Source organism: Nyctereutes procyonoides, unplaced genomic scaffold, assembly GCF_905146905.1.
Source record: "Nyctereutes procyonoides isolate TBG_1078 unplaced genomic scaffold, NYPRO_anot_genome, whole genome shotgun sequence".
Taxonomy (NCBI): domain Eukaryota; kingdom Metazoa; phylum Chordata; class Mammalia; order Carnivora; family Canidae; genus Nyctereutes; species Nyctereutes procyonoides.
In genome coordinates, this window is record NW_026575136.1 from 30817738 (window position 1) to 30844457 (window position 26720).

Below are 26720 nucleotides of genomic sequence, written 5' to 3' on the forward strand. Positions count from 1 at the left end.
TGAAGTAAACTGGTGAAAGGCCAGAAAGGAAGCTAAGCTTAACAAAAATAACAAAATAATTATTTAAAACACTTAATCACATTACATGTTCAAATTAAATATCAAAGACAAGCAATGCAAAAATACAGCATGTTAAATTACCATTTTTACATCTTCTGTTAAATTCTCTAGAAAAATAGAAATAATGTATTATTTTAAATTGAAGCTGACTAGTGGAGGAAATGGTAGTTGTGGGAAGCTTAACAATTATAATGATGATACTAACAGCTAATATGTACTGTGTTTTAAAAGGGACACCTAAATGTCTCCATCAGTTAAGTGTCTGGCTCTTGATTTTGGCTCAGGGTCCTGGGACTGAGCCCTGTGTCAGGCCCCATGCTCAGTGGGAAGCCTGCTTGAGATTCTCTCCTTCTGTCTCTGCCCTTTCCCCTGTCCTCTCTCTCTCTCTCTCTCTCTCTCTCTCTCTCTCTCCAAAATTAAAGAATCTTTAAAAAAAATAATATATACCAACTAAATGCTAAATGATGCATTGTATCATTTATTTCTCAGGTCCATAATGTGAATTACCTCCACTTAACAGATAGGTAACCCCTTCAAGATAACAAACCTAGGAAGTAACTAAACAAAGATTCCCACCATTAGATCTGACTTTCCAGTAGGAATCACTAGATACAATTCTTTCATTACAGCTTTAAGGGCCAGAGGTGTTCTAAAATGCATTTTTTTCTATTCCTGTAACAACTAGATTTTTTCCAGTTTTAAATGGGAACTCAATTTATTAATTGTTAAAAATATATAGATTTTTTCATTTGGTAGATATGTAACACACATAAGAATTGAAATACTATACCGAATAGCACTGTTATACTTCAAAATGCACAGACAGTATTAATTATAAGGAGATATCATTGGAAAACCGTTTGACAGTTTTGTACAAAACTGAACTTACTCTTTCCATGTCATCCAGCAACCACACTCTTTGGTATTGACCCAAAAGAGGTGAAAACTTGTGTGCACACAAAAACCTGCACATGAAGCTTTACAGCAGCTTTATTCATAGTTGTCAAAACTTGGAAGCAACAAAGATGTCCTTTAGTGGGTGAAAGGACACTGCAGCACATCCAGACAATGGAATACTGTTCAGTGCTAGAAAGAAATGGGCTATCAGGCCATGAAAAGGAACCTTAAATGCATGTTACTGAGGGAAAGAATCCAATGTGAAAAGGTTACATGCTGTATGATTCCAACTGTATGGTATTCAGAAGAGTCAAAATTATGGAGAAAGTAAATGGTTGGGTTGGGGTTGGGTTAGGGGATGTATAGATAGAGCCCTGAAGATTTTTAGAGCTGCAAAAAGACTCTATAATACTATAATGGTGGATACATGTCATCATACATTCGTTAAATCCCATATTCTACAGTCCATAAAATAGTAGACATAGGATAGACTTTTTCAGCTACATTCTGAAGGTGTTTGCTCTTCAAGGATGCCATTAAAGGTGCTACTTTGGGATGCCTCGGTGGCTCAGTGGTTAAGCGTCTGCCTTCGGTTCAGGGAGTGATCGTGGGGTCCTGGGATTGAGTCCCACATCAGACATGGAGCTTGATTCTCCCTCTGCCTGTGTCTCTACCTCTCTCTGTGTGTCTCTCATGAATAAAGAAATAAAAGCTTAAAAAAAAATTAAAAAGGTGCTACTTTAAAAAAGAGAAAAGAATTTTGTAATGTAAAATAGTTATACCTAATGATTTCACACTAACAGCATACTACTTAAGAGTACTTATGAGTAGAGATTAATAAACAGACAGGTACTTTTTTAGTGTAAAAAAATTAGTAATAGGGATGGTTTTGTGGCATCTAAAATAAAGGTATTATCGGATAAGTAATAAATAATCTCTGTAATAATATTTCTATGTGGGGTTGTTGTCTTCATATCTGATAATACAATAACATGGCAGATGGAATTATTATAAAAGTTGAACTTTACAAAGTTGGCAAGTCAAAAAAATGTCTTAATTTACTGACCCACATCACTAAACTTTCTGGAGCTTTACCACTCTCATTTCAAAAACGTGAAAGTAATTCTGCACTTCTTCACTTTGCTAAGGCCAAATGAAATTACAGATGATACAATGGTTTGAAAATCTTAATGAATCATAGCTCAATAAAGCTGTCCAATAAAAAGGTTTCAGGACTAGAGGATGTTCCAGTGGATTTATAATGTAAGATCTAGGCTGAGAAGGCCCAGAAGACACAGCTTTGACCACAGCCATGAGAAATAATTCATGAGGGGAGCTCCGCCACTTCTGAAGAGCTATGTGGCCTCTTCCATGTCACCAGTTACAAGAGAACTGCTACATGGGAGTGTGCTCTCAGACAGAGATGGGGGTAAGAGGACCCAGGGTAGTAGGAGCTGAGGGAAGGACTTAACCACCAAAGGCAAGGTGAGTGTGGTCACTGTGATAGTACATAGTTTGATTTCAACGAGTCAAACTAGAACTGAAACCAATGGTCAGGCCAGTAAAGTCGAGCTGTATAAATAGAAAATCTGTAGGTCTGATGAACTCAAGTCTGAATTGAATCATTGAAAAGGACAGCCAATGCCCCTTGATTTATTTCTGATTCCCACATCCAGAGTCCCTCAAATGAAGGGAAGGCCAGATTCCACTATGGAAAGGATGCTACTACTCAGAAATATATATACATAGTTATCGTACATCATCTTCTCTTCCTTTCCCTTAAAGAGTACCATCAGCCATTGACCAGGTGACACTTTGGGGGAAGGAAAAATAATCACATATTGATGATTTATAGACATTGGCCCCAAACTGGCAGTACTTCCTGAGACCTATCCGAGTAGGAAGGTAAGGAGGTCAGATAATCAGTGGACTTTTGGCTTGAGTTCATCTCATAGTGAGCTCACTGATTATTTTCCTAGTTCTAGAAAGCGTAATTAGAATACATGTAGAACAGCTTGCAGAACTTCCACATGGTTCCCGAAGACACACCGAGGGCTATGAGAGAGTCAAACGGAAACCACTGGAACTGACTCTAGCTTTGAAAATGGCAAAGCAAAGGCCGTACCACATTCCTGAAGACACTGCAGGAATTATCACCACTGTCAGGGACTTAAAAAGTGACATGGCTGGTGATTTCATCCAACTCCCCTGTTGTGCCTGCGTGGAAAACAGATGAGTGTTCAAGAATGGAAGGAGATTATTGACTATTTAATCAGGCCCTGACTCTAATTGCAGCTGCTGTTCCAGATGTGATTTCTTTGCTTGAAGCAAATTGAACACATACCCCGTCCCCGGCCTGGTGTCTGATATGTAGCTGTCTGTCTGGTGAGTACTTTTTCTCTCTCTAGCAGACAAACTGTGGCTTGCTGACCAAATCCAGCCGGAGCCTGTTTTTGAAGAGGCCTTGAGTTAAAGGTTTTTACATTTTTAAAGAGTTTTAAAAAAAATAAAAGAGGGGCACCTGGGTGTCTCAGCCGGGTAAGCATCTGCCTTCAGCTCAAGTCGTGATCTCAGGGTCCTGGGGTCGAGCCCCGAGTTGTCAGCTCCCTGCTCAGTGGGGAGTCTGCTTCTCCCTCTCCCTTTCTTCCTTGCTTTTGCAAATAAATAAATAAAATCTTTACAAATAAATAAATAAGCAAAAGAATATGTGACAGAATCCATATGGGGTCTTCAAAGCCTAAATTATTTATTATCTGGCCCTTTACAGAAAACTGTTTGCTGACCCCTTGTGGGACTTTAAAGAAGAATATTTCTATTTCTGCCTAATGAGAGCTTTCTGAGCACATTTTCCCGAAACGTGGGCTATGGGCTGAAGGCAGGCCTTACCAGGCAATTTATGACGTTTGCATGGAACGTCAGAGAGTTTGCCTTCTGGAGATATGATTTTCATTTCAAGGGGGCCTGAGACCTGAGATGTGGACACATCCCTGCTTTGCGACATCTAATGGTGGTGTCTTTCCCCTGGAGAAGTGTACTGACTTTCCAAAGGGTTACAGTAAGCAGAACAGGAAGGAAGGAAGGAGCAGATTTTTTTCCCTTCTTTCAGGAGGGAAACTGGGCATGTGTATAAGCACCTAGTGGTGTATGCAGCACCTCATTTTTGCAGGATTTTTCACCCATGGCACCATTATGGCCTGAAGGTCTGTGCCCCGCTATAAATTCATATGCTCAAATCCTTACCCCCAACCTAATGGTAGTAGGTGGGATGACTGGGGGTAATCATCCAATCAGATCAGGATGCTGAGGTCAGTGTTGTTACACTAGACACCCCAGAGCTCTTTTGCCCCTTGACCCATGGGAGGACCCAGCAAGGAGGCTTTGAGTCTTTGGCTATGAAGCAGGAAGCAGTGGGGACTGCAGATGCTCCACTTTCCCTTGGGTCCGCCTGCTTTTCCACTCCCAAGCCAGGTATTTGTGTTTAGCACTGTGCAGACTTCAGAAGGATCCTCATACCGCCAAGGTCAGAGGCAACAAGAACCGACATGGGCTTCAGTTGGCTTCCTGCCGTCCACCCCCTTCCACCCGTCTCCCTGTCAGGTAGCCAGCTCTGTGTAGCACACACTCAAGCTCCACATGCAAAGACCACAGCCTGACAGAGAAGCTTCAACCCATTCCTACCACGGCCCACATCCAGATTCCTGTAGTGAATCCTTTTATGAGTGTGTGTGTGTGTGTGTGTGTGCACACACACGTGTTACAAATCACCTAGTGGTTCTGCTCCAGATACAGTATACTTACTGATTTAGCTGTCTCTGCACAGAGGGCATTTTTGTTTCCTTGTTTTATGGAAATATGCAATAGAAATGTTGCCTTGTGGTAGTGTCATGTGAAAGGTATGATTTTTGGAATTTATGTCTAGGTGTGTGCAGTCATTCCCAAGCAACAGAGAGTGAAGATAGTAGCTTTTATTTGAATAGTGTGTGGGAAGCAGTGTGATTTTGGTATTTATAGCCATTCTGAATCTTTGAAAATGCCATCTTGTCTATCTAACCATTGATCGATTCAGTCATTGTTCATTCAAACTCTTATTGAACATTCAGTCCAGGCCACATGATGTCAATTCTTAAAAATAGTATTAGCTTTGCAATAAACAAATATGTTGATTTAATTCATTAATAGTGCAATGTTGTACATTAAACACCATATATGTGTATATAATGTCCTGTGTAGCCAAGATGGTGGGAAGAAGGAATCAATATCCCTTAAAAGGGTTGTTAAAAGCTACAAAGAAGTGATTTATAAATTAGGTTGGTATTTGTTTAATAAATTAGGTTGGATTTTTTTCCCTTTAATTAGGATTAGTAATACTCTGATATAAGTGACGGTAGTCACTCGGAGAAGGACAAACATTATATAGTCTCATTCATTTGGGGAATATAAAAAATAGCGAAAGGGAATAAAGGGGAAAGGAGAAAAAAATGAGTGGGAAATACCAGAAAAGGAGACAGAACATTAGAGACTCCTAACTCTGGGAAACGAACTAGGCGTGGTAGAAAGGGAGGTGGGCGGGGGGTGGGGGTGACTGGGTGACAGGCACTGAGGGGGGCACTTGATGAGCACTGAGTGTTATTCTATATGTTGGCAAATTGAACACCAATTATAAATAAATAAATAAATAAATAAATAAATAAATAAATAAATAGTATTAAATCTAAAAAAAAAAACTCTCCAAAAAAATTATGATCAAATGTCTGCTAATATATTTATTATTGTCCACGTTGATTGAAAGGGATGAAACTTTCAACCTATGCTCATGGCTTTTGAATGTGATTTATTCTTTATTTTTTAATAGCAAGAGCCTTTAAGATTCCATGAACCAATTTGTTCAAACCTTTCATGTGCATCTTCAATATGTTATCAAGGTTTTCATTTTACATAAGGCCATTTGCATCTAAATTATTTGAGAGACAGTACTTCTAAAAATGCAGGTAAGGGGATCCCTGGGTGGCGCAGCGGTTTAGCGCCTGCCTTTGGCCCGGGCGCGATCCTGGAGACCCGGGATCGAATCCCACGTCGGGCTCCCGGTGCATGGAGCCTGCTTCTCCCTCTGCCTGTGTCTCTGCCTCTCTCTCTCTCATGAATAAAATAAAAATTTAAAAAAATAATAAAAAAATAAAAATGCAGATAAGCGCTGCCATAGCACATATTTTTCAGAGCCACAATGTATATTTCCATCATATTTAATGTTAAAAGCACCTTTGGATGCACATTCAAGATTATCACAATGAAACAAGAATTTACAGTAATACTTGCTCCAATTTCTCCCCAACATTTATTTTGAATCTTTTGAAACCAAATAGAAGTTGTATGAAGAGTATAATTGTTGATTCCAGTGAAGAGTACAGGACACCCTCCTTCCCTGTATTTAGAACCACAAGTTGTAAACATGTAGCTATATTTGCTTTACCTGTTTGCCTCCCTAAATATATACAATAAAAAGTATCTATGTTTTTTTTTTAACTAGAATATGTAAAATTGACTAAAAGCAGAACAACTGGGGCCCAAGCCATGGTGCTGTCCCTTCTTGCTTTGTAAGGACAGCATCACGCCACTGAAGACTGCGAATTTTAGTTCTTCTCTCATTATTATTCTTTGACAATGTGAAGTTCTGCAATCCAGCTTCTTAGGGAAGAAACTGCTTTTGATCACGAGAGTTCGATGAGCTAGGAATGAGCTGCACCCGACGACCACAGGCGGTTGAGCAGAAATGCCCTCCTGCAGAGATGTGCTTTGGTGTTTGAGCTTTGCCTTACACTGTCAAATGGGTATCTTGGGACACATTTTATATTTGGAACCTGTTACTGGTCACATGAAAACTTGTTTTCCACTAGATAGTGTAGAAGAAAGAAGTAAAATTGTGACCACTTTTGTGTTTTACGTTTCACTTTCTACACAAATGACTCATGAGGATGAATGAAAGCAGAAAGTATGACAATGACACTCTGACACTCGTGCCTGCCACCCCTGCCACCACTCTGCCATCACCCTGCCACCGCCCTCATCTCCAACAGCAAAGGCTCACTTTAGTCCTGAGCCATCCTGCTCATCTCTAGAGAAGGATGGTAGGATGCAAAGGGAAATAAATCATCCCAGCTGGACATAACCTACTCTCTTGTTCGCAAGAATAAAAACCACTTTCCTGAAGCTGCTGCTGTTGTGCAAGCAAGTTTACTCACGGTTGGCGGAGGCTGCGGGGTCGTGAAGGGGAAATGAAGCACATCATGCTCTTGTATCATATTTGACCTCTGGATGCTCACAAGGAATTCCCAGAAAACACAGCTTCTTTTAAAGGCGCTGACACTTTTTACCTTTCCTAATGATCATTTAAAACACTGTTTCCCAACTGGGAGTACACATCAAGATCAACTAGGGGAGGCTTTTTTTCCCTCTCTGTTTTGGCTTCAAGCAGAAGCTCATCCAAAACCAACCAAATGGATTTTCTAGGACTTTTGTGTATTTTTATAAAGCATCTGAGGCAATGGATGCTCACAGAATTCTGAGAAGCACAATCGGTTAAGAATCCATAACTTAAAATATAGTAATTACCACCACAAGGCTAACAATGTTATGTTTTTTTTAAAAAAAAATTTTAAAAGACTTATTTGAGACAGAGAGAGCACATGAGTAGGGGGAAAGACGGAAGGCGAGGGAAAGAGAATCTCAAGCCAATTCCATGCTGAGCATGAGCCCTATACTGGGCTGGATCCCACATCCCTGAGATCATGACCTGAGCTAGAACCAAGAGTCGGACGCTTAACTGAATGTATCACCCAGGTGCCAAGGCTAACAAATTTTTTTAAATTTTTATTTATTTTTTAAGGCTAACAATTTTAGATTGACATTTGCAAAAGGGCTAATTGTTTATTTTTCAATAATATTTGAGGGATGTTGAATATCTGGTTACCCAAAAGTTTTCATAGTTCTTGACCTCAAATCTATTTTTATTTTCAATGACTGTACAGATTTTAAGGTTCTGGATCCTAAGCTAAATAATATACAAATCTTCCATACTAAAACATAAAATATTTCCAAAGCTTATGACTCTTTCATGTTAATTACTCATCTTTTGTATTGTTCAATCAGTAAGCACTCAGATACTTTCAGAACATGCACTTAAAATTTTCAATTAAGTCTTTCTGATATTTTTAAAAATCAGAAACCTTCAACACTAACATACTCATAATAAATACATTGTCATATAAATACAATATATTCAAATATTTATTCATCCATTCATTTATTCAAATATTTATTTTATAAATATTTATTGAATGCATACTTCATGCCAAGGAACTTAGACTGTAGCCTTGAAAAAAAAACCCAGAAAATGTATCTGACCATTCAGGGCTTACATTAGTGTGTATTTCAGGGGGAAGCAAGCAGTAAACAAACAATATATAATATTATAGAGAAGTGTTTGTAAAAAAATAAAGCAGCAAAGGGGTTGGGGGGAGCTGGAGGCAGGGTGGTCTAATTCATGCAGGATGGTTAATAAAGGCGTAAATAATGAGGTGAGCTAGAGGAAGGAGGGAGCCAGGTACATATCCAGGAGGATGTCATTCTGGTCACAGGAAACAGCATGTGCACAAGACATGGTCCAGAACAAGGCAGCAGGTGATGGAATGGAAGAGCAGGAAGGGCGTGGAGGCGGGCGGGAGAGAAATGTGGTCAGGGCAGGGAGGCTGTAAAAAATAATCATGAGCTGTATCAGTTTGTCAGGGTCTCTGTAACAAAGTACCACAAACCCTGTGGTTTAAACCACAGAAAGTTATTGTCTCACATTTCTGGAGGTCAGAAGTCTAAAGGGTCTGCAGGGCTGGGGCCTCCTGAGGCTGTGGGGGAGAATCTGCTGCGCACCTTTCTCCTGGCTTCCCGTGGCTCCTTGGCCATATTTGGCGTTCCTCACTTTGTAGAAGCATCACCCCAAACTGTGCCTTTACCTTCCCATTCTCCCTGTATATGTGATTGTTTCCAGATTTCCCCTTTCTCTTAGGACACCAGTCATTTTGGATTAGGACCCACTCTATTCCAGTATGATCTCATTTTAACTAGTTATATCCACAATGACCTTATTTCCAAATAAGGTCACGTTCTAAGGTACTAGAGGGTCAGGACTTCAGCATACGAATCTGGGTGGGGGGCACGTTTCAATCAGTAACATAGTTCATGGTGAGGCCCTTCTTTGTTACACTAAGGTAGGAAGTCACTGGAATGTTGTTTTGAGCAGAAAAATGCCACGATCTGCCTTACATCATAAAAAAAAGATCCCTTTAGCTGCTCTTGGAGAGTAGCCTGCAGTCAGGCAAGGGTGCAAGCAGTGACGCCTGGCTATGGGATGTGGCGCCTACACCAGGCTGCTGACCTGTATGGTGGTGTGAACTCTGGCTTTTTTTTTTAAATATTTATTTATTCATAAGAGACACAGAGAGAGGCAGAGACAGGGGCAGAGGGAGAAGCAGGCTCCATGCAGGGAGCCCGATGTGGGACTCGATCCCAGGACCCCAGGATTACGCCCTGGGCCGAAGGCAGATGCTCAACCGCTGAGCCACCCAGGCGTCCCTGAAACCTGGCTTCTAAGTGTATTTTAAAGATATAACTAACAAAAATTTCTCACAGATTAGAAGTGTTGAAGGAAAGAAGTCTCAGATTAATCCAGGATATTTGGCCCAAGTAATTATAACAATGATGTTACCGTCTACTGAGATCAGGGGGACTGAGCATAAGCTGGTGCTTGGTGGACAGCCAGTACTTTGGATACGTTGCTTGAGTTCCTTACTAAACACCCAGATGGAGAGGCTGAGTTGAATATCAAGTATGGAGTTCAAGCTGGAGACACAAATTTGCAAGATGTCCACACAGATTTGTAACATCCACAGAAATTACCTAAGAATTTCTAAATACACAGCAATTAGCGCTTACATTTACTTCCTCACCGAATCTCAGTTTCAGAAGGCATTGCAGGAAAAAGGGGCCGTCCAGCTCCCATGTGATCTTGTCAGGGTGGGTTCTCTCTGGAGATTCCTCCCATGGGGATCCCCACCCAGCACCACCGTCCACAGCCCCTCCTCTCCGCCCACAGCACTGGGTCGGTTGTAGACACGCTGAATAGGTGAAGATAGCCTTCATCTATCTGAAGCCAGCTGCCCTGGCCTGCACTGCCCTGGTCTCTTTCCCGAAGTCCCAAAGATCCTAAAGACCTAACAGCAAGGATTTTAAACAGATTGAACAACAGATTATAGGAAAAGGCAAACAGAAAACAGGACGTTTAGTGAAGGCAGGTTATGGCCGTCCTTTACTGCTGTATCCTCAGTAGGACACAGATGTGCAAAAAACATGTATTGAAAGAATACATTGTCAAGAAAACAATTGCCACTTTTTTTTACTAGTTGTTGGAAAGTTAAGGGTTGAGGACTGTTGTCAGGAAGGCTTGTGGGAAAATCGAATCATCTATATTCAATATCTATTAATATTCTAAATCTGTATCCCAATAACACTGGTATCTGTCTAAACTATTTACACACACCATCAATAACCCTACTGGATACTCATATCCTCTTACATGCATTTTCACTGAAAGCATAAAACCCAATGGTTTTTTTTCCCCCCAATGGGGTTTTTGGAGATGTTTGTGAACTTAAATGTTAAAGAACTAACAACTCCCATTTCCATCCAAAAATGTTAGAGCTCGAATTGCAAAGTGGCCAAGCAAATTTAAACATACTACTATTTCATATTCATGAAGTCTTGGCTTTTCTCTGTGATCAACAATGATATAAATTCTAAAAAAATAAATCGAATATATACATATATTTCTGAGCTGTTTTCATATGCCAGTCATGTGTCTTATACGTAACTCAGTCAATCTCAATCCAGGGAGATGGGTTCCATCAACCCAGAATTAGACACTTCCCAACTTTGCACAGCATGTGATGGAATAAGGACTGGACTTCAGGCAATCGGGCACTGGGGCCTCCACACCCACGATGCAGTCCCCTCTCAGCAATGACCTGGGAGCCAGTTCATCACCCACGAAATTTATACAGCGGACATGGTTTGGTCGCTCTTATCTGGGAAGGTCCATTCTAACCAGTTCATCTGTATGAGTCCCACGTTGGGTGGGGCCCACTTTTGGCTGTTATTCCTGTGCCAGGACAATTCTCATTAAAAAATGTGAAGGTATAACATATGAAAAATAAATTACTAAAAAATTAGTGGTTCTACAGACTTCTGTTTTTTCACTAATACACTTTCTCCATTTGATGCTGTTTTCAAAAAGAACATCGAAGCGTTAGACTTTCTGTTTTACTGACAACAAAAAGGAGGGGAGGTTGTGTTGTGTCCACGATCACAATGAAGCTGTAGATCAGACTCAAGTCCAATTATTCCAACTCTAAACCCTGCAATGAATGTTTAAAAATAATCAAGTGTTACAAATACAGAAATATAAAACCTATGAATCTCAGGTTATCTATAAGAGAATTAGATAACAACTTGATCTCTAATCAAGTCTGTTTAAACTCATTTTATGTTTCTATAATGACAAATAACTTACAATTTAATGAAAGGAAAAATAATTTGTGGAAGATCAGTCCTCTTGCTTGCACAAGGAACTATTAGTATTGAAAATATATAAATAGTAAAAGTAACAACTACATTTTTCAATTAATTTATTTTAGAAAATCAAAGGTTTACAATTGGTGCCATAAGGCAAGATATCATTCAACAAGTTAGTAGTAATACAGACTTCCAAAAACCTTTATAGATTTAGTCCAAAGTAGAAAATTATTTTTTGCCCACTCTTGGACTCAGACACATTCAGAAAAAATATATATTTATAAAAATAAAATGGCAAACCTAATCCCACCAAATAATTGATAGTCTTAATATCTCACACTGGTTTACTTGAACAATGTCTGCATAAAGAGAATAGCTATAAGTTTTTTTTTTTACCTGTCCTCTGTATGATACCTCTGTATCATATGAAGCAATGATGAAAAAATGTAAATTATTTTAGAAAACCAAAACCACAAAAGCCCCTGAAACAAAACACAAGAAACATCAACAAAAATCCACTAAACAAAAATACAGTTGTCTAACTACTCACATAGGCCCTTCCTTCAACCTCTAGACATTTGGCTGTTTATGCTATTTCTAAGTCAGAAACCAGGAAAACACTAGGTGTGAGAAGAAAATAAAAATTCAAGTCTAATACACCTCAAGTTTCAGATAAAGTAGCTAGGGAAATATTAATGTGTATGATGAAGCAAATAGAGCAAATAGAAAGGACTGCAAGCTATAATGGGGTGCATAGCTTGATAAAAATATGTATTTTCTTCTTCTGAAATGTAATTAAATATTGTCTGAACACTAGATTTAGCAATAGCAAGTCACCTAGAACTCTGAATTTTAAGATTTAGAAAGAGAATTTTATTGCAACCAAAAGAAAAGACAAAAGGATACTCTTATTAATATGTTCATAATAAGATTCACCAGTGAATGAGGATATCTCTATTATACTACTAGATTCATTAAGAAATTAACTTTACTTGGGTGTAGTTTTTCCTGAAATGAAAATAGCATTTCTACTTAAATGCTGATACCACATTAAAGGGAACAGCATACTACTGAACAAAATTTTTAAATTTGTTTTGTGAGAAGTCTGATAATATCCTAAAGTAGAAACAAATAAAAAGCAAAATTTTAACACAAAAGAAAGAAAATTATTCCTTATAAACCATCTACACGTTTTGTTTTCCTAACAGACACTCTTGAAAAACACAAATAGAATATAGGACAACAGTAGAGAGTTGTGAAAAAGGTAACAGAAAATTAAGGCATTAACTTACTGACAAGCAAGTCTCAGAATACAAAGATCACCAGATGTCTTGTTTGTTGATACATATTGAGCTTTTACTATTTTTTCTTTCTCTACTGAAGTCTTTCATTTTTATAAGTGATGCCTGACAAAGGCCAAAAATGTGCAGATGATGGACATCTGATAATGATAAACATGAAGAAGAAAAGCCATGGCATTTTCTACAATTTCCTACTGTCACTGGTGGAGGCTATGCTTTACATTCCTTATTAGGTTAGACTTGAAGCATGATAGTCACCTAAGCTTTTGTCACTGCTGCAAAACAAGCTCGACCTCTGGGAACATTAATATTTATCCTCCAAAAGAACCCCTCATTACTCTTTGGAGAGGAATCCAATTGTTAAATTGGTAGCATTTAACTATGATATGCTAAAAGAACACATGGATACAATAAAACAATTGCTAGAAACTTCTTAGTAGATACAAGAGTTTCAGTTTAGCTGGGATCAGCATGGCATCAGAAGTAACCAACAGCTGGCTTGAGGACCAAAGCCCTAAACAACTTCAATATCAGGACCATGAGCTGCATATTTTTAAAGTGATTAACACTCATTTTTCAGTGTTTAATAAAAACTATTATATTGTTTAACTCAATTATTCAGTGAATAATCACCCACACAATGGTCATCTAATAAAAATCCTACAAACTTAGCTAAAATGAAGGACTCAAAAATAATCTACAATAAGCACACCATAACTATACTTAAAATAATGCCAATTTTTATCCATTACTCGGGATAGAGTTCTTATTTCATTATAGGGAGAAGAGGAGAGGTCACTGGCTGAAATAGGCGTCAGAAATGAGAGGATGGAGAAGGTAATTGGCAGATCTCTTACTCACTGGATTATCATAAATTTGTTGACAGGCTGATAATGTCACTCATTATGAATATAAACATGCCCATGTTATGTAACAGACATATGTCAATAAATTTTATATATGTGTATGTAAATATATTGTGCATGTGTGTATATACACAGATACACATATACTATGTCATAAGTTACCATATCATAAACATAAAAAATATGATATATATTACTTTTTAAAAAGCAGCAGGAGCTTTTTATCAAAGCAAATTTTTAGAAGAGATTCCAATATATAAAATAGAGAAAAAATAGGAGGCCATTCTGGCTAAAGCAGAGTAGGAGTAACAGAGACCCTCCCCTTCCTACAGTGACCACTGAGACAACTGCTAAGCATGTCCCAGGGTGTGGTTTGAAATCAATGTCCCAAATAAATCCATTTATTTTGCAAAGATTAAACACAAGACTATTTTTTCCCCACTCTATAGACGCATAGGAAATTTTTATAATGCAACTGAGTATAAAGTTAAAGAGGAACTTTTCTTCTCCTTTAAAAACAATAACAAAATAAAATCGCTAAGCTATATAAAACCAAATTATTTTTAAGTCAATCTTAAGTTGATCCATGGAAAAAGTTGTTAGTTCTCCTTTAAAGTGCCTAAATTTTAAAGACTTAATTTTGTCCACGTAAACCTTACCTAAAATATACGAGAAGAATGAATGGTAGGAGGTGAAGGTATTGTTTTTCTTTGTCAAACATGTATCTTCTACCTGACTGACCAATTTAAATATTCTGTCCAGGAATCTTAATGGTGTCACAGAATACTCAGAGAAACATGCAAAAGAACTGATCTGCTGTAACAGTATCTATAAGGTCAACTTTGATGGAGTGTCTGGATTTTTTTTTTTTTTAGACAAACATTTCATCTCTTTGCTCCAAATATGCCCCCATTTAGGAAGGACTACTTTAATCCATGCAAGTAGATATTAGCAAAATACAAATATCATATTCTTTTTTGTAAAGATCATGATTAAATGTCTAAATTCAATAAATAGACTCTTTAATAATTTGAAATCCTATGAAATATTCTACACTAGCAAAATTTCAATCTTTCTTCTTTTCTAATACATCTTTGGGTCCTTGCACCGTAGGCACTAGGGCATCTCCACTCCTTGGCTCCTGTTCTTTGCTTTCTTCTGTTGGTTCTTGGCTTTCAATTTCACTTTTGGATACTTCATATCGTTCTTCTATGTAACCTCCATCTGTGTCCGCTGTGTAGATGCCATAGCACATGATACTGACGACCCCCAGTGGAAGGCCAAAGAGAAAGCAGCCCATCAGTGGAGAGCTCTTGAATATAGACTGTGGGAAGAGAATCACAATTCAGTTCTCCTTGTATGTACTCTGGTATAAGATACATGAATGAATTTCAAACTACGGCAAATTTCTTCCACTTGCTAACCAGTCAACTTGCTTTTAGTTCCAATGAATCAATGTCAGGATCTCTGCAGCAGCTACCATGTTAGAGACACTGTAAGATAGAACTTTTACATGTATGTGTGTGTGTGAGAAAGACCAGCTACCAGCAGCAGAAAAAAAGCACCAAATATTTTATATCCTTTTCTAAGACATTTATCTTCCTCACATAACCATAAATGTCTCTTTGGAGATGGCAACTGCGTGCCCAACAGCTATGTAGTCAGATCCTGGACTACAGCAATGTGCTCACTGCAAAGGCTGCTTATCTACCATAAAAAAGGTACATACACACTCCTCTTCACATGGCATTGAAGATATTTTTTACGTACTGGTTAATGATAAAGCACATTAACTTAATTATTTCCCTCAGTGTATACACAATCCGCTTAGTTCTCAGAAAAGTAAAAGCAATTTTATTGAATAGGTTTTTCAACTATACTATCCTCTGTGGGTTACGACTGTAACTCAGAACTGTGCAAAGTCAGAAGAGGGCAAAGTGACTTTGGGTGGAGGTAACGGAAGATGGCTTCCCAGAATAAAGGTGTTTTGAGGCAGAAATTTAAGCATGAGTAAGAATGAGGCACTGTGAGAAGCAGCAGGAAGCACCAGAGAAGCTTCTGCAATTATTCGAAAACTAGTGAGGCCATTTGAGATGACAGATATTCCCATATGTGTTGATGGAAAAGGGAAGGAAAGTGATAATAGACCATTCTGGTAACATTCATTGTGTGGTAGTGTACAGAATGGATGGGAGCTGGGGTGACAGCAAGTGAAGTTAGAGCAGCAGCAGACAAAATGTCCTAAGGGCTTATTTTGAGGATTTCTACTTTGATGACTGCTTTTGGCCTTAATGAAAATGCCCATGGAGTAAGTAGCTAAACAATTAGAACTAAGTTTAAGGCCCAAACAAACTTAGGCATGCCTCTGCTGTCAAGCTGACCTAGAGTTGAAGCAGGTTCAGATTCAATGACTAAAAAGGGCAGGAGTTGGAAAGAGACTCTGGAAAACATTTTTAAAGTCATGCCAGTGAGGTAACGGATTCTGAATCCCAGGTAACTCACCCATCACGCAGAAAGGAGTACTTAGAGAAACTTAATTTCCACCTGAAAAAGATCTTTTTAATGTAAATATGGACTAGTTTCTAGCTTTCAAATTAAAGATGTATCTTTACCTAATCCTTTGAAATTTCAGATTTACCCTCAATTAGACATAAAGCAACTATATATATGTATATTCTCAATAATCCATGACACTAAGCAGACCATCACAACTTACCACAATAGTAGATTTGGCATCAAATACTATCCTCTTCAATCTCTGCAATATGCTATCACCTCCTTGGGCCTTGAAATTAACAGGGGAAAAAAACCCACAATTAAATTATTATTTAAGTACTAAGACTTTATTTTTGTTATATAACTTTACAACTGCAGGTCAAGGGTTGACCTCAGGAGATTATGAAAAGCACCTGAAAGAGCCATGCTGTATATATTCACAATTTTTTTTTTTTTTTGTCCCCTGCTTTCTTGTGTGAACACACTCTGATCCTCTTCTGAAGAATTCAATCTCAAGCCTGCCCGATTTTGGAGTTCAGCTGAGCCTGTTAAACAATAACTGCTGTAGGACATCTTTGTGATTGTGTAAGGAGAGTCTCCCCAAGAATGGCCCTCCCCTCACCTCAAAAGTGCTGAAAGGCAGAGAGAAAAACTTCTGATGCAAATATATCAAATCTCTGCATTTGGCCATCCCTGAAGTCTGGCTCAGTGCTTGAATTCCCAAACTATATGAGCCTCTCCTTGTCAAACAGTTTGAATTGGGTCTCACTAGCTCACACGTAGAAGAATTCTCACTCATAGAGGTGAGTTTTATTTCAAGTAGTATTATTTTCTCAACTAAAAAATTTCTACTATGTGATTGTTTCTAAAAAGAAATGCTTGTTCTTCTGTGAGCTAACTTTCAAACAAAGTTTGTAAAAGCTGAAACAAAACGCTCACAAAATAGTAATTTAACTTCATAAAATCCTAGAAGTCTCATACTTTTTTTCTATTTCATTCTTGTCTGTTGAATTAAGATGCATGCTGGTCACAATGTCCTGAGGCAACTTCATGGCCCTATAATATGGACTGCAATCCACAGTTTGAATAACACTACAGTAAGATTTATAGAAAAAAATGAAAAGCTAAGACTGTCTATTATTTCTGAGAAATATTTTATATAAATGGATTTGGAACTCTCCCCTGAAGCTCTGATTCTCAGCATATTTCCTTAAGAAACTGTAGTCTTATACACAGGTTTTCTTAGAAAAGCAATCTGAATAACTTAATCCAATTATACTCTTGAACCCAGAAAGGTTAAGGGCCAGGAAATTTCACTCCTGGGATAGCTCTGCACACTGAAGACCTCTCAGCAGCCATAGCCTGACTCCAAATGGCAATAGCACCTCCCACTCACTGTGACAATCAAAAATGTCTTCCAAATAACCCTAAAGGAGACCTTTGCAGCTATGAGCAGAATCTTTCACAGAGAACCTTCTATGTCTCTCAGAATGTGGTTCTGTGACAGGAGACAAGCAAGGTGGGGAGGACTGCCCCTCACACCCCAGGTGATTGCTCTTCTTTCCAGAATCAGAGGAGAAGAAAGTTTGTTTCTCCCCGACCTCCTCCTCCCACCATCCCTTTGAAATGGAGTCATCGACTCACCTCCACTGTGCCATCCAAGATGTTATTAATGAACTGCACCATGTCCTCGGCACTCTTGATCTGTCTATCTAGTAAAAAGTACTGTTGGTTGGAAGTATTTAGTACAACCACCGTTGGGACTTTGAGTTCACTGAAACAGAAAAATAAAAGAATCAAAATACACATTAAACACTGAGATGACAAGTATTTTGATATTCATTTATACTGTATCTAAGTAACTATAATTACAAAAGGGGGAAGCTGCATTAATGGCTTTGCCTCCCTATGCTCACATGAAGAAAATCTCAAATTGTCCATCAGTTTACAAAATAGCTAAATTTAGATTATAGCAAAAACACTCTAGGGCACTGGGTGGCTCAGGCTGATGAGCATCTGACTCTTGATTTCAGCTCAGGTCCTGATCTCAAGGTCACGACATCGAGTCCCATGTTGGGCTCTGCACTCAGAAGGGAAATGGCTGGAAGTCTCTCCCTCTCCCCTTCTCCTTCTTTATTAAGGAAAAAAAAAGTGAAAGAATATATTCTAATATATAATATCAGAGAGCTGAGTATTTGCTTAAACTGAAGGCTAAAAATTATGTATGAAGTATCAATTTCTGGGCAATCTTATTCTGCCATCCACATACCACCAGTGTTGGTCACACACAGCCCGTTCTGGGTAAGTGGCACTAGGGAAACAAGACAGGATAGAGCATCATCTCTGCAGCCACATGGCTTGAGCCCAGAGCTTTCCCATAAGTCAGGTTTCTAGGCCTCATGCTTGTCATTTATAAGTGAATAAAAGGGAGTAGTAGGAGGGTATCTATATTGTAAAAATTAAGTGAGAAAACTCCAATTTAAACACTCAGCACACTACCTTGTGTTCAATAGACACTCTTCCAAATTCTCTGAACTCCCACTATCCCACTACACATCCCAACACATCCTCAGGAAGTGCTCACTGATGTACTAGACATCAATTCAGTTTGCAGACACAAAACATTACTAATAGGGGCCATTTAATTGAACTAATTATTTTTTCCTTCCAAGGATAGGCTGTTGCACAGTCATAAAAGGAAGGGAAGTGCTTAATTCTGTATGTCACCTACACATGGGTTTAAGGTTATTTGTATGTCTATATGAAAATATTATGTAAAAGTACAAAACTCTAGAGTAGCAGCAATTCACACCACTGTATTACCACCACATGAGTGAGTTCAGCAGATGGCTTTCTTGCTCCTAATTCTCTACTCTCCCCATGCAATGCTCTTTTCCCAGGGAGGCAAAACACACTCATGTGACTCCTCATATGTTGGGTTCAGCCATGAGACATATAGCCAAGGGCAAAGTAACATGTGACTCAAACAGAGGCTTGAAATGTGAGTGCATGGGTAGGCTTGCTTGCCTGTGTTTCTGTGACTGCCACATGATGACCTCCCAGGAAAATATCCTTCCAGGATCAAGGACATGCAAAGACTGCAGACCTGAACCTCAGTGGCAGTCTGGAGCCATATCTATCTGTGCCCAGGCAATATCAGCCAAGCCCAGGTAAGTGAGAGAAAGTAAATATTACAGCTGGAAGTCACTGGGTATTAGAGTGGTTGATTATCCAGAATTATTATTAGGCAATAGTTAGTTGATTATATAATTAAAAAAGAAAAAAAAATTTAGCTTCATTCTTGTTCATAAGACTAGACAACTTTCTGATTTATAGCAGTTTAGTTATTAGTTATAATGCATACGTAGCAAAAAAAATTCCATTTTTACACAATAGATCAGAACGTGGCCTGCCTATAAAAATACATATTATAAAAAAGTTAAATACACAGTGGGACTAGAATTCAATAATTTGAATAATGATGGAAAGGGAAAATATAATTTCATCCTATTCCCTCTTAATTACATTCACAAGAACCACCCCCCCAAAAAATATTTAACAAATCTAGGGTCTGATAGTACCCTATTTATTTTGAGACAACGTAAAAAACATAGTGCTGCCGTATAACTATCTTACAAAATATCATGTATTTGCCCTAAGTTAAAACCCCTTTCAGCATCAATACCTATTAAATGCTACTATTTATCTGACAATATTAATGTCACAGAAGAGCTTTGGAGTAAGAGAGATCTGGATTTGAGAACTGGATCTCTTTAACTTACTTGTTGGGCATCCTTTGGCATATTATTTAACTTCCTTGAGTTTCTTCTAAGAAATTTCAATTTCCTCATCTATATAAAATGGAAATAATAATAGTACTTACACCTTACTGAGTTATTGTAAAAGTTAAAAAATACCTATTGACCACTCAGTCCAGTGTCGGTCACAGAATTAAGTGCTCAATAAGGACTTTCAAATATAATCACGTAACCATCATCATATGCTTTCTCTTCTTTTGAAAAAGAAAATAAAAAGCAAAATATGAATAAAAAACAAACAAAACAACACAACAAGGTGTTGGTGGTAGAGATTACTGTTGTTCTTGGACCACAACTGAAGCTCAAAATTTCTTTCTCACAACTCACATTAACAATCATACTTATGAAGGAATATCCATCCATCTGTATATATTCCGAATATCATCCTGGATCAAGGAGTTGTCTCTTGGACCCAAATTCTTTCAGCCTTTTACAACGTTTTACTGAATGCTGGCTTGCCTTGAAGGACATTGTAAGAAACGGTTCTGTCAAATTCCCTACTATATATACTGTAAAAATCCTATCAAAAATATATTTCTATTATAATATCCCCCTCTTTATGAGATTATATAAGGTCTGTCATACTCCTTATGACCAAGTTATTTTACAGGCTACAGGAAATATGTAAATAATGTTTTTCTACTCTTGAATATTAAATATTCAGGACCAAAATTTTCAAGTACCTTCAGTAATGACCTATAAATGATAAATACCTAAAATAATACAGATCCTTTATTTTATTTTCCTTTGTCTTGATTCCTTGGTTATATATTATATCACATTACTTTGTATCACTGGTAAACACTCTCAAATTCTTACTGGACTAAGAAGATAATAAATATAAATGAACAGAAATAAAAATACTTTATAATTTTAGGCTTTTAACTGGAAATTATGAATGTTACTTGTAAGTTTGGTTTGTATTTCCTCAGTGCTCTTACTTGGAAAATGGAATAATACCCTAAAATGTGAATGAAGGCAACTGCCACACCTTTGCTGCTAAGCAAAGCTAGAGAACACCAAAACAGAGCACAATGCTGTGAACTCAAAATGGAACCTCAACACCGCTGGACAAGGTCACTTGTCTCTAGTGAGCTTTCCCCATCTTCACTTCAGGGGCTATTTTACAACCCCATTCTCTACAAAGCCCCATTTCCTTATCACCTCTTGTGTGCTATAGTGCTCTGCCTAAAATAACTTATCTTAATGACTGCCTCCTCTGGCAAACATTTTCTGATCCCTTCCACTTTTTTTTTTTTTTTGATCCCTTCCACTTTTATGTGCCTTGGGGTGTGGTGGGAGCCACTCTGTTTCCAGAAACCTCTACTGCAATGAATTTTTCATACAGTTTTGCAATTACTATGTTGTCCTACCCAGCAGACTACAGGCATTTTGAAGACAGGAGGAACTCTACTCTTTTTCTGTGTCAACAGTACTAAACACAGTGTGTGATATACAGTAAACCCTTACTAAGGGTCTACTGCATTGAGTAGATTCCTATTTGAAATTAATTTAGTATAAATATGCTAAATGTTTTCTAACAACTTTTTGAAGTGACAAATCAGATTTTTATGTCATAAACACAACTGATGGAATTATTTTAAAATTGTGTATTTTCCCTATAAAGTTATTTATACTTTCTTAATTCTTCTCATATGGCAGTTAAGACTTAAATGTAAAAATTTTCACTTAAATTACATTTACTCACTGAAACTGACCTTAAGGTAAGATGCGTGTTAAACAGAAACTACAAGATTTAAAAGTTTTGAATGCTATCTTCTTTCCAAAATATATGAAATTTAGAGATAGGTATTTTTTAATATAGAACAATATTAAAGTTTAATGTGTTTCAAATTTAGACTTAAAAACTAAAGTGAGATATTTGATGGGAGGATATCTGCTTTGTATATATGTAGACTTCCTTTTTTGCTTCCCACCTAGTAATGCTTTTATCTCTCAAAAACAGAAACTTAAAAATTGACAGATTTGGTAGCAGTCATTTAAACATTTAGAACTCTACTTACTCCATCAGCAGGGTATTTATATAGTCATTTCCATCCATATGGCCAAACTGAAAATCTCTAACCAACAACAATCAAGAGAAAGAGAGAGAGAGAGAGAGAGAGAGAGAGAGAGAGAGACATTAGATACAAAACAAGGTAAATATGAACCAAGAACTGAACTTCAGGGTATGGTTAGCATGTAAACACTGTAAATGTTCAACATATAAGTTACATGAAATAAATGTAGAAAAGAGTATGAATTCTACTGGCTTCTGAGATACAAATACACGTGAGTAAAATTAAACAAATTCTAAGATATTTCTACTTTACATGTATTTAAAATGCAGGGCAACATAAGCTTTTCTAAGTAATATATATTTAAGAAAAATTAAATCCACTCTGTTTAAAAAAGGACAAATAAGAAGATGTTCATACTATGGAACAGGAGAAATATAAACATATATCACTGTTGTATCACTAGAAGACTCAGAATAAAAAGGGAATAACAAATATTGTAACAAATTTATACTGACTGTCTCTTATGGCAGTAAAAAAAAGAATGACTTGGCATAAAACAAAAAGTCATTCTCTGAATTCCTGTTATAATCATCGGTCTATAACTTGTGACTATTCAATTTAACTTAAATCTCAAATTTATGAGTACATGTCCATATTTTCTTACCACAAATGTATCCCAAATCCTATCGTAAAGCAAGTATGATACAAAATATAAAGGAAATCTTATTTGCATGACATACGTCAACAAATACCAAGTCCAGATAATTCATATGGAAATGTAACATACAATAATTCACTTCAGTATCTTGATTCACCTTTAAAAGTATAAAATAGTACTACTTTTGTTTTATTATATTACATAATTAAAGAAAGATAAAGGAATCTTCCTGAATGTAAGCACATACCTGTGGAACTGGTCTCTGTAATCTCTAGCAACTTCCTGAATAATTGACTTTAATCTGTGAAAGAACACATGAATGTTTCATCTCTTTGCTTCAAAAATATATTATCATTTTCCAACTATAATAGCTGCTGCCTTATCTAATACTGTGGGGAAAAGGAAGATGCCATATCAAGTTTATCTGAAGCCATGTAAAGTCTGAATTAGATGGTATTTGAAGCTTAAAACTATTTCAAAACACTATACCTGGTGTGTTCAATTGATGTATTTTTCTCATCAATAACTGCAATAGCCACAAGCTTTCCTGAAATTAAGAATGACATATCTAAATTCAATAGCCCTCATTATACAAACTTTTCAATTATTACTGTAGCTGTGAATCGGAATTAGTAAATAATTTCTAGAATTTAATTCCAATTATCCTACATGTTACGCACAGTAGAATGAATCAATGAATTAGTCAATTCAAAGTGAGATGTTCCCTCCCACCTCCCATCCCACAAATGTAAATAATAGTAAATATTTAATAATTTATATATTCAAATTGTACTGTTTTCACACTACTGACAAACTAAATTACATACTTTGTCAAAAGCTAGGATATTAAGAAATAAATTTATTATTAATTGATAAAAGAAATTTATTAATTACTGTAGCTCTAAAAGAATGACCTCTAACAAGAGAAAGATTTTTACATGCTATCCTTGCAGTACCATGGGTTACTACTTGCTAGTAATAATACACAGAACAAAACTGATTCAAAATTTACTGAACCCTAAATACAACATAAATCACATCCATTTCTAATATCCTCTAGGAGACAGCACGACGTAATAACTAGAGCACTGCTCCTGGGAGTCAGAAGACCAGATGCTGCATTTCAGTATGCATGTTCTGGTCTAGGCCAGGGGGAAGAGCTGTGAGGCACATTTATTAGCTATGGGTCTTAGCTGCAGAGTGATGAACACACACACACACACACACACACACACACACCTCTGAAAGAGTGGGAACTACAGTCTAGTAGGGAAAACAACAGACAAATAGAGATCATTTATGACACACAAACAGATGTACGGTTAACAATGAGAAGAGTTCCAAAGGAAAGTAACAGGTGCTATGAGAGAGTACTGTAGAGTAAACATAAGTAGTTTGAGGGGATCAGTAAAAGATTGTCTTAAGAATTAGCATTTGGTCTGACTTTGATGAATGAAAATAAACTATACCTTCCAGGTATAAAGGTGCACTCGTGCAAAGCGCACAGCCTTTTTAAGAAAACGGAGAAGTCAGTATGGCTGAAGACGGTAGAGTGAGGAGATGGAAGATTCAAGTGGGGGTCAGAAGACGCAGGGACCCTCCATCACCAGCGCTTCTGAGAAAGAACATGACATGTCTGAAGCCACCCAGAGCCAGGATCTCTTGTGCTTATGAGGTAAGCAGCCAGATGGGACAATGAGCAGAATCAGAGCCACAGCAGCACAACGGAACAAGGGCAATTATGTTGTACAAAACGGGAACATTCCATAGCCAACTTCTTTCCAAATTAATCTGGGAGAAGAAACTATTCGAGTAGAGCCAGAGCTGTCTACTTTAATTACTTCAAGGTAATGCTGTCTCCTATGATTACCAAACCGAAAGCAAAACTACTGAAACTACTGTATTCCTCCTCTGTTCCCCTTTTCATCAGTCTGTAAAAATCCAAAAATAAACTCACAATCTTTGACAGTGTTCACACCGACTTCTAATACTGAACTACCACACACCTCTCTCTATAGCAATAAGCAAAGACAGAAATGTCACCGGACACAGAACATGAAAAAGCAGGCTCAGGAGCCAGAACAAATATCCTAAGTTTGAAAATAACATGGGAACCTATAGCATTTCTAATTTGTATTCTTAATCAGATTCAAAAGCAAGAAATCACGAAGACGGAACTCTATGCACACTACTTCTCATACAAAGAAAATGAAACTTGAGCAAAATTTTCCCATTTTTAAAATCTAAAACCGTATCTCCATCCCACTTATCATGAAGTTATGAATGAAAACAAATGTGACAATACCTATGATTTCTCCACTGTAATTCATTATAAATTTACAAAACACCTCCTCTTAAAACTTACAGGGTTAGGCCTCTTAGAATTTTGGTAGTTTGCATCTGAGACCCTATAGTTAGCTTTTGTTTTTGCATCTATAAATACATTTACTTTGCTCATCATTTTTGATCATATGCCACTGGTGTGGTGCCCATGTTTTCGTCACAAGTAAAAGCAGGCCTCAAAGGTGGTGAGGAGTTGTATCCCAATTCCTATTACAAAATCAGCTCTTAATATAGCTTCTTGGTTATTTCTTCTCATTTCTTTATTATCTAGGCTCTGCTCTTCCTGTCACTTCAGTTCTAACTAGGAAATCTTTTCTAACTCATCTTTGTTTCCCATACAAATATTTGCTCTTTGTTAATATTAATGTCTATTCTCATGAAAAAGAACTGGCATTCAGGTCTTAAAAAGCAGTAAAATTATGAAAGAGAGCTTAAGATTTATTTCTCACAGAATCAGATTTAAGAAATCAATTAAGGAAAAATCATGCAGAGTGATGGAGAATTGTATATATACGCTTGTTACCGGTATCTCCCAGTTCATATAAGAGGAAGCCATCCACAGTCAGGTAGTTTTGAAACCTCTCCCTGTTGATCCAAGATGACAGATCACCATCCTCGTATTCTTAAAAATTAAACAAAGCTAATAAGTTATATGCAATAAGAGTTTAAAATGTTTATAATGTTCTAATCTAGCAATATGTATAAAATGCCTTGACACAATCATAGTCTTAAATTCATAAAATTAATTTTTAGAGATCTATTCTAAGGAAACAATGAGACATACAAAAGGATTAATACACAAAGCAATTCTTTACTAGAACATCATTAAAAACAGCACAAGACAGATAAATAAAAATATAGGAAATAAGTGAAAGACCCTAGATAAGAAAAAATTTAAACAATTTTGGTACATAATGAGGAAGACTCTTCATTTATAGATTCTTTTTAATTAATAATTTAGTGGTAAAGCAGGTTGCAAAACAATACTACAGCATGACTGTAGCTTTGAAAACACAAAGTATGAAAAAAAACCTGACAGAATGATCAAATGAAGGCGAACATTCCTACCAAATGGCTATCCTAAAAAAAAAAAAAAAAAAAAAATGGCTATCCTGGGTTGACATTTATCCTTGAATGGTGGCAGTATCGTAACTTACTACAATTTCTTTGCTCTTCTCTATTTTATGACATTTCTTCCTCAGCTTAGAACCCTTTCTCATATGTAAAACTAACACATTTAAAGCCATTCAACATCAAATTCTCCTGCTAAGCAGATAAAAAACATATGTAATATCAAGAGAAATATTATGTCCTGATTAGAAATATAATTCTGAAGTAACTGTGAACAATTATTATAACTGCATAAAAAAGAAGGTAATGTAAAAGGCTACCAATATGTTTGGTGGAAAACTGGATTTTAATGATTTCTTGGAAGATGTGCTTTTTCTGTCACTTGCATTGCTAAACAAAACATTTTCAAGTTACCAAACCTATAAAATAAGTGACATAATACGAATCTGAAAGTATTTATGGATTTGAACTTACAAATTAGAAAAATAAGCATAAAACTAGGAGTTGAGTACGGGGCCACAATCTCTATTCCAGGTCAAAAGCAAATGTTTTAAGATTGCACCAAGTGATATATC

General features: G+C 37.0%; 1 protein-coding gene across 2 annotated transcripts in view; it reads right to left on the bottom strand.

The window, feature by feature from the left end:
- Nucleotides 1-11667: 11667 nt before the first annotated feature.
- LOC129495449 (protein disulfide-isomerase TMX3) overlaps nucleotides 11668-26720 on the bottom strand; it is a 44345-nt gene continuing 29292 nt past the window's right edge. Inside the window, exons 10-16 of one of the 2 annotated variants that reach the window (XM_055302972.1) lie at nucleotides 25598-25696; nucleotides 23221-23278; nucleotides 22979-23032; nucleotides 22077-22133; nucleotides 17879-18008; nucleotides 16455-16523; nucleotides 11668-15062 (exon numbers count right to left, since the gene is read on the bottom strand). In XM_055302972.1, the coding sequence (XP_055158947.1) occupies nucleotides 14805-15062; nucleotides 16455-16523; nucleotides 17879-18008; nucleotides 22077-22133; nucleotides 22979-23032; nucleotides 23221-23278; nucleotides 25598-25696 (725 nt within the window). In that variant the 3' untranslated portion in view covers nucleotides 11668-14804. Of the gene's footprint in view, nucleotides 15063-16454; nucleotides 16524-17878; nucleotides 18009-20016; nucleotides 20086-22076; nucleotides 22134-22978; nucleotides 23033-23220; nucleotides 23279-25597; nucleotides 25697-26720 lie in introns of those variants that run through there. The other variant, XM_055302973.1, reaches the window with a different exon arrangement.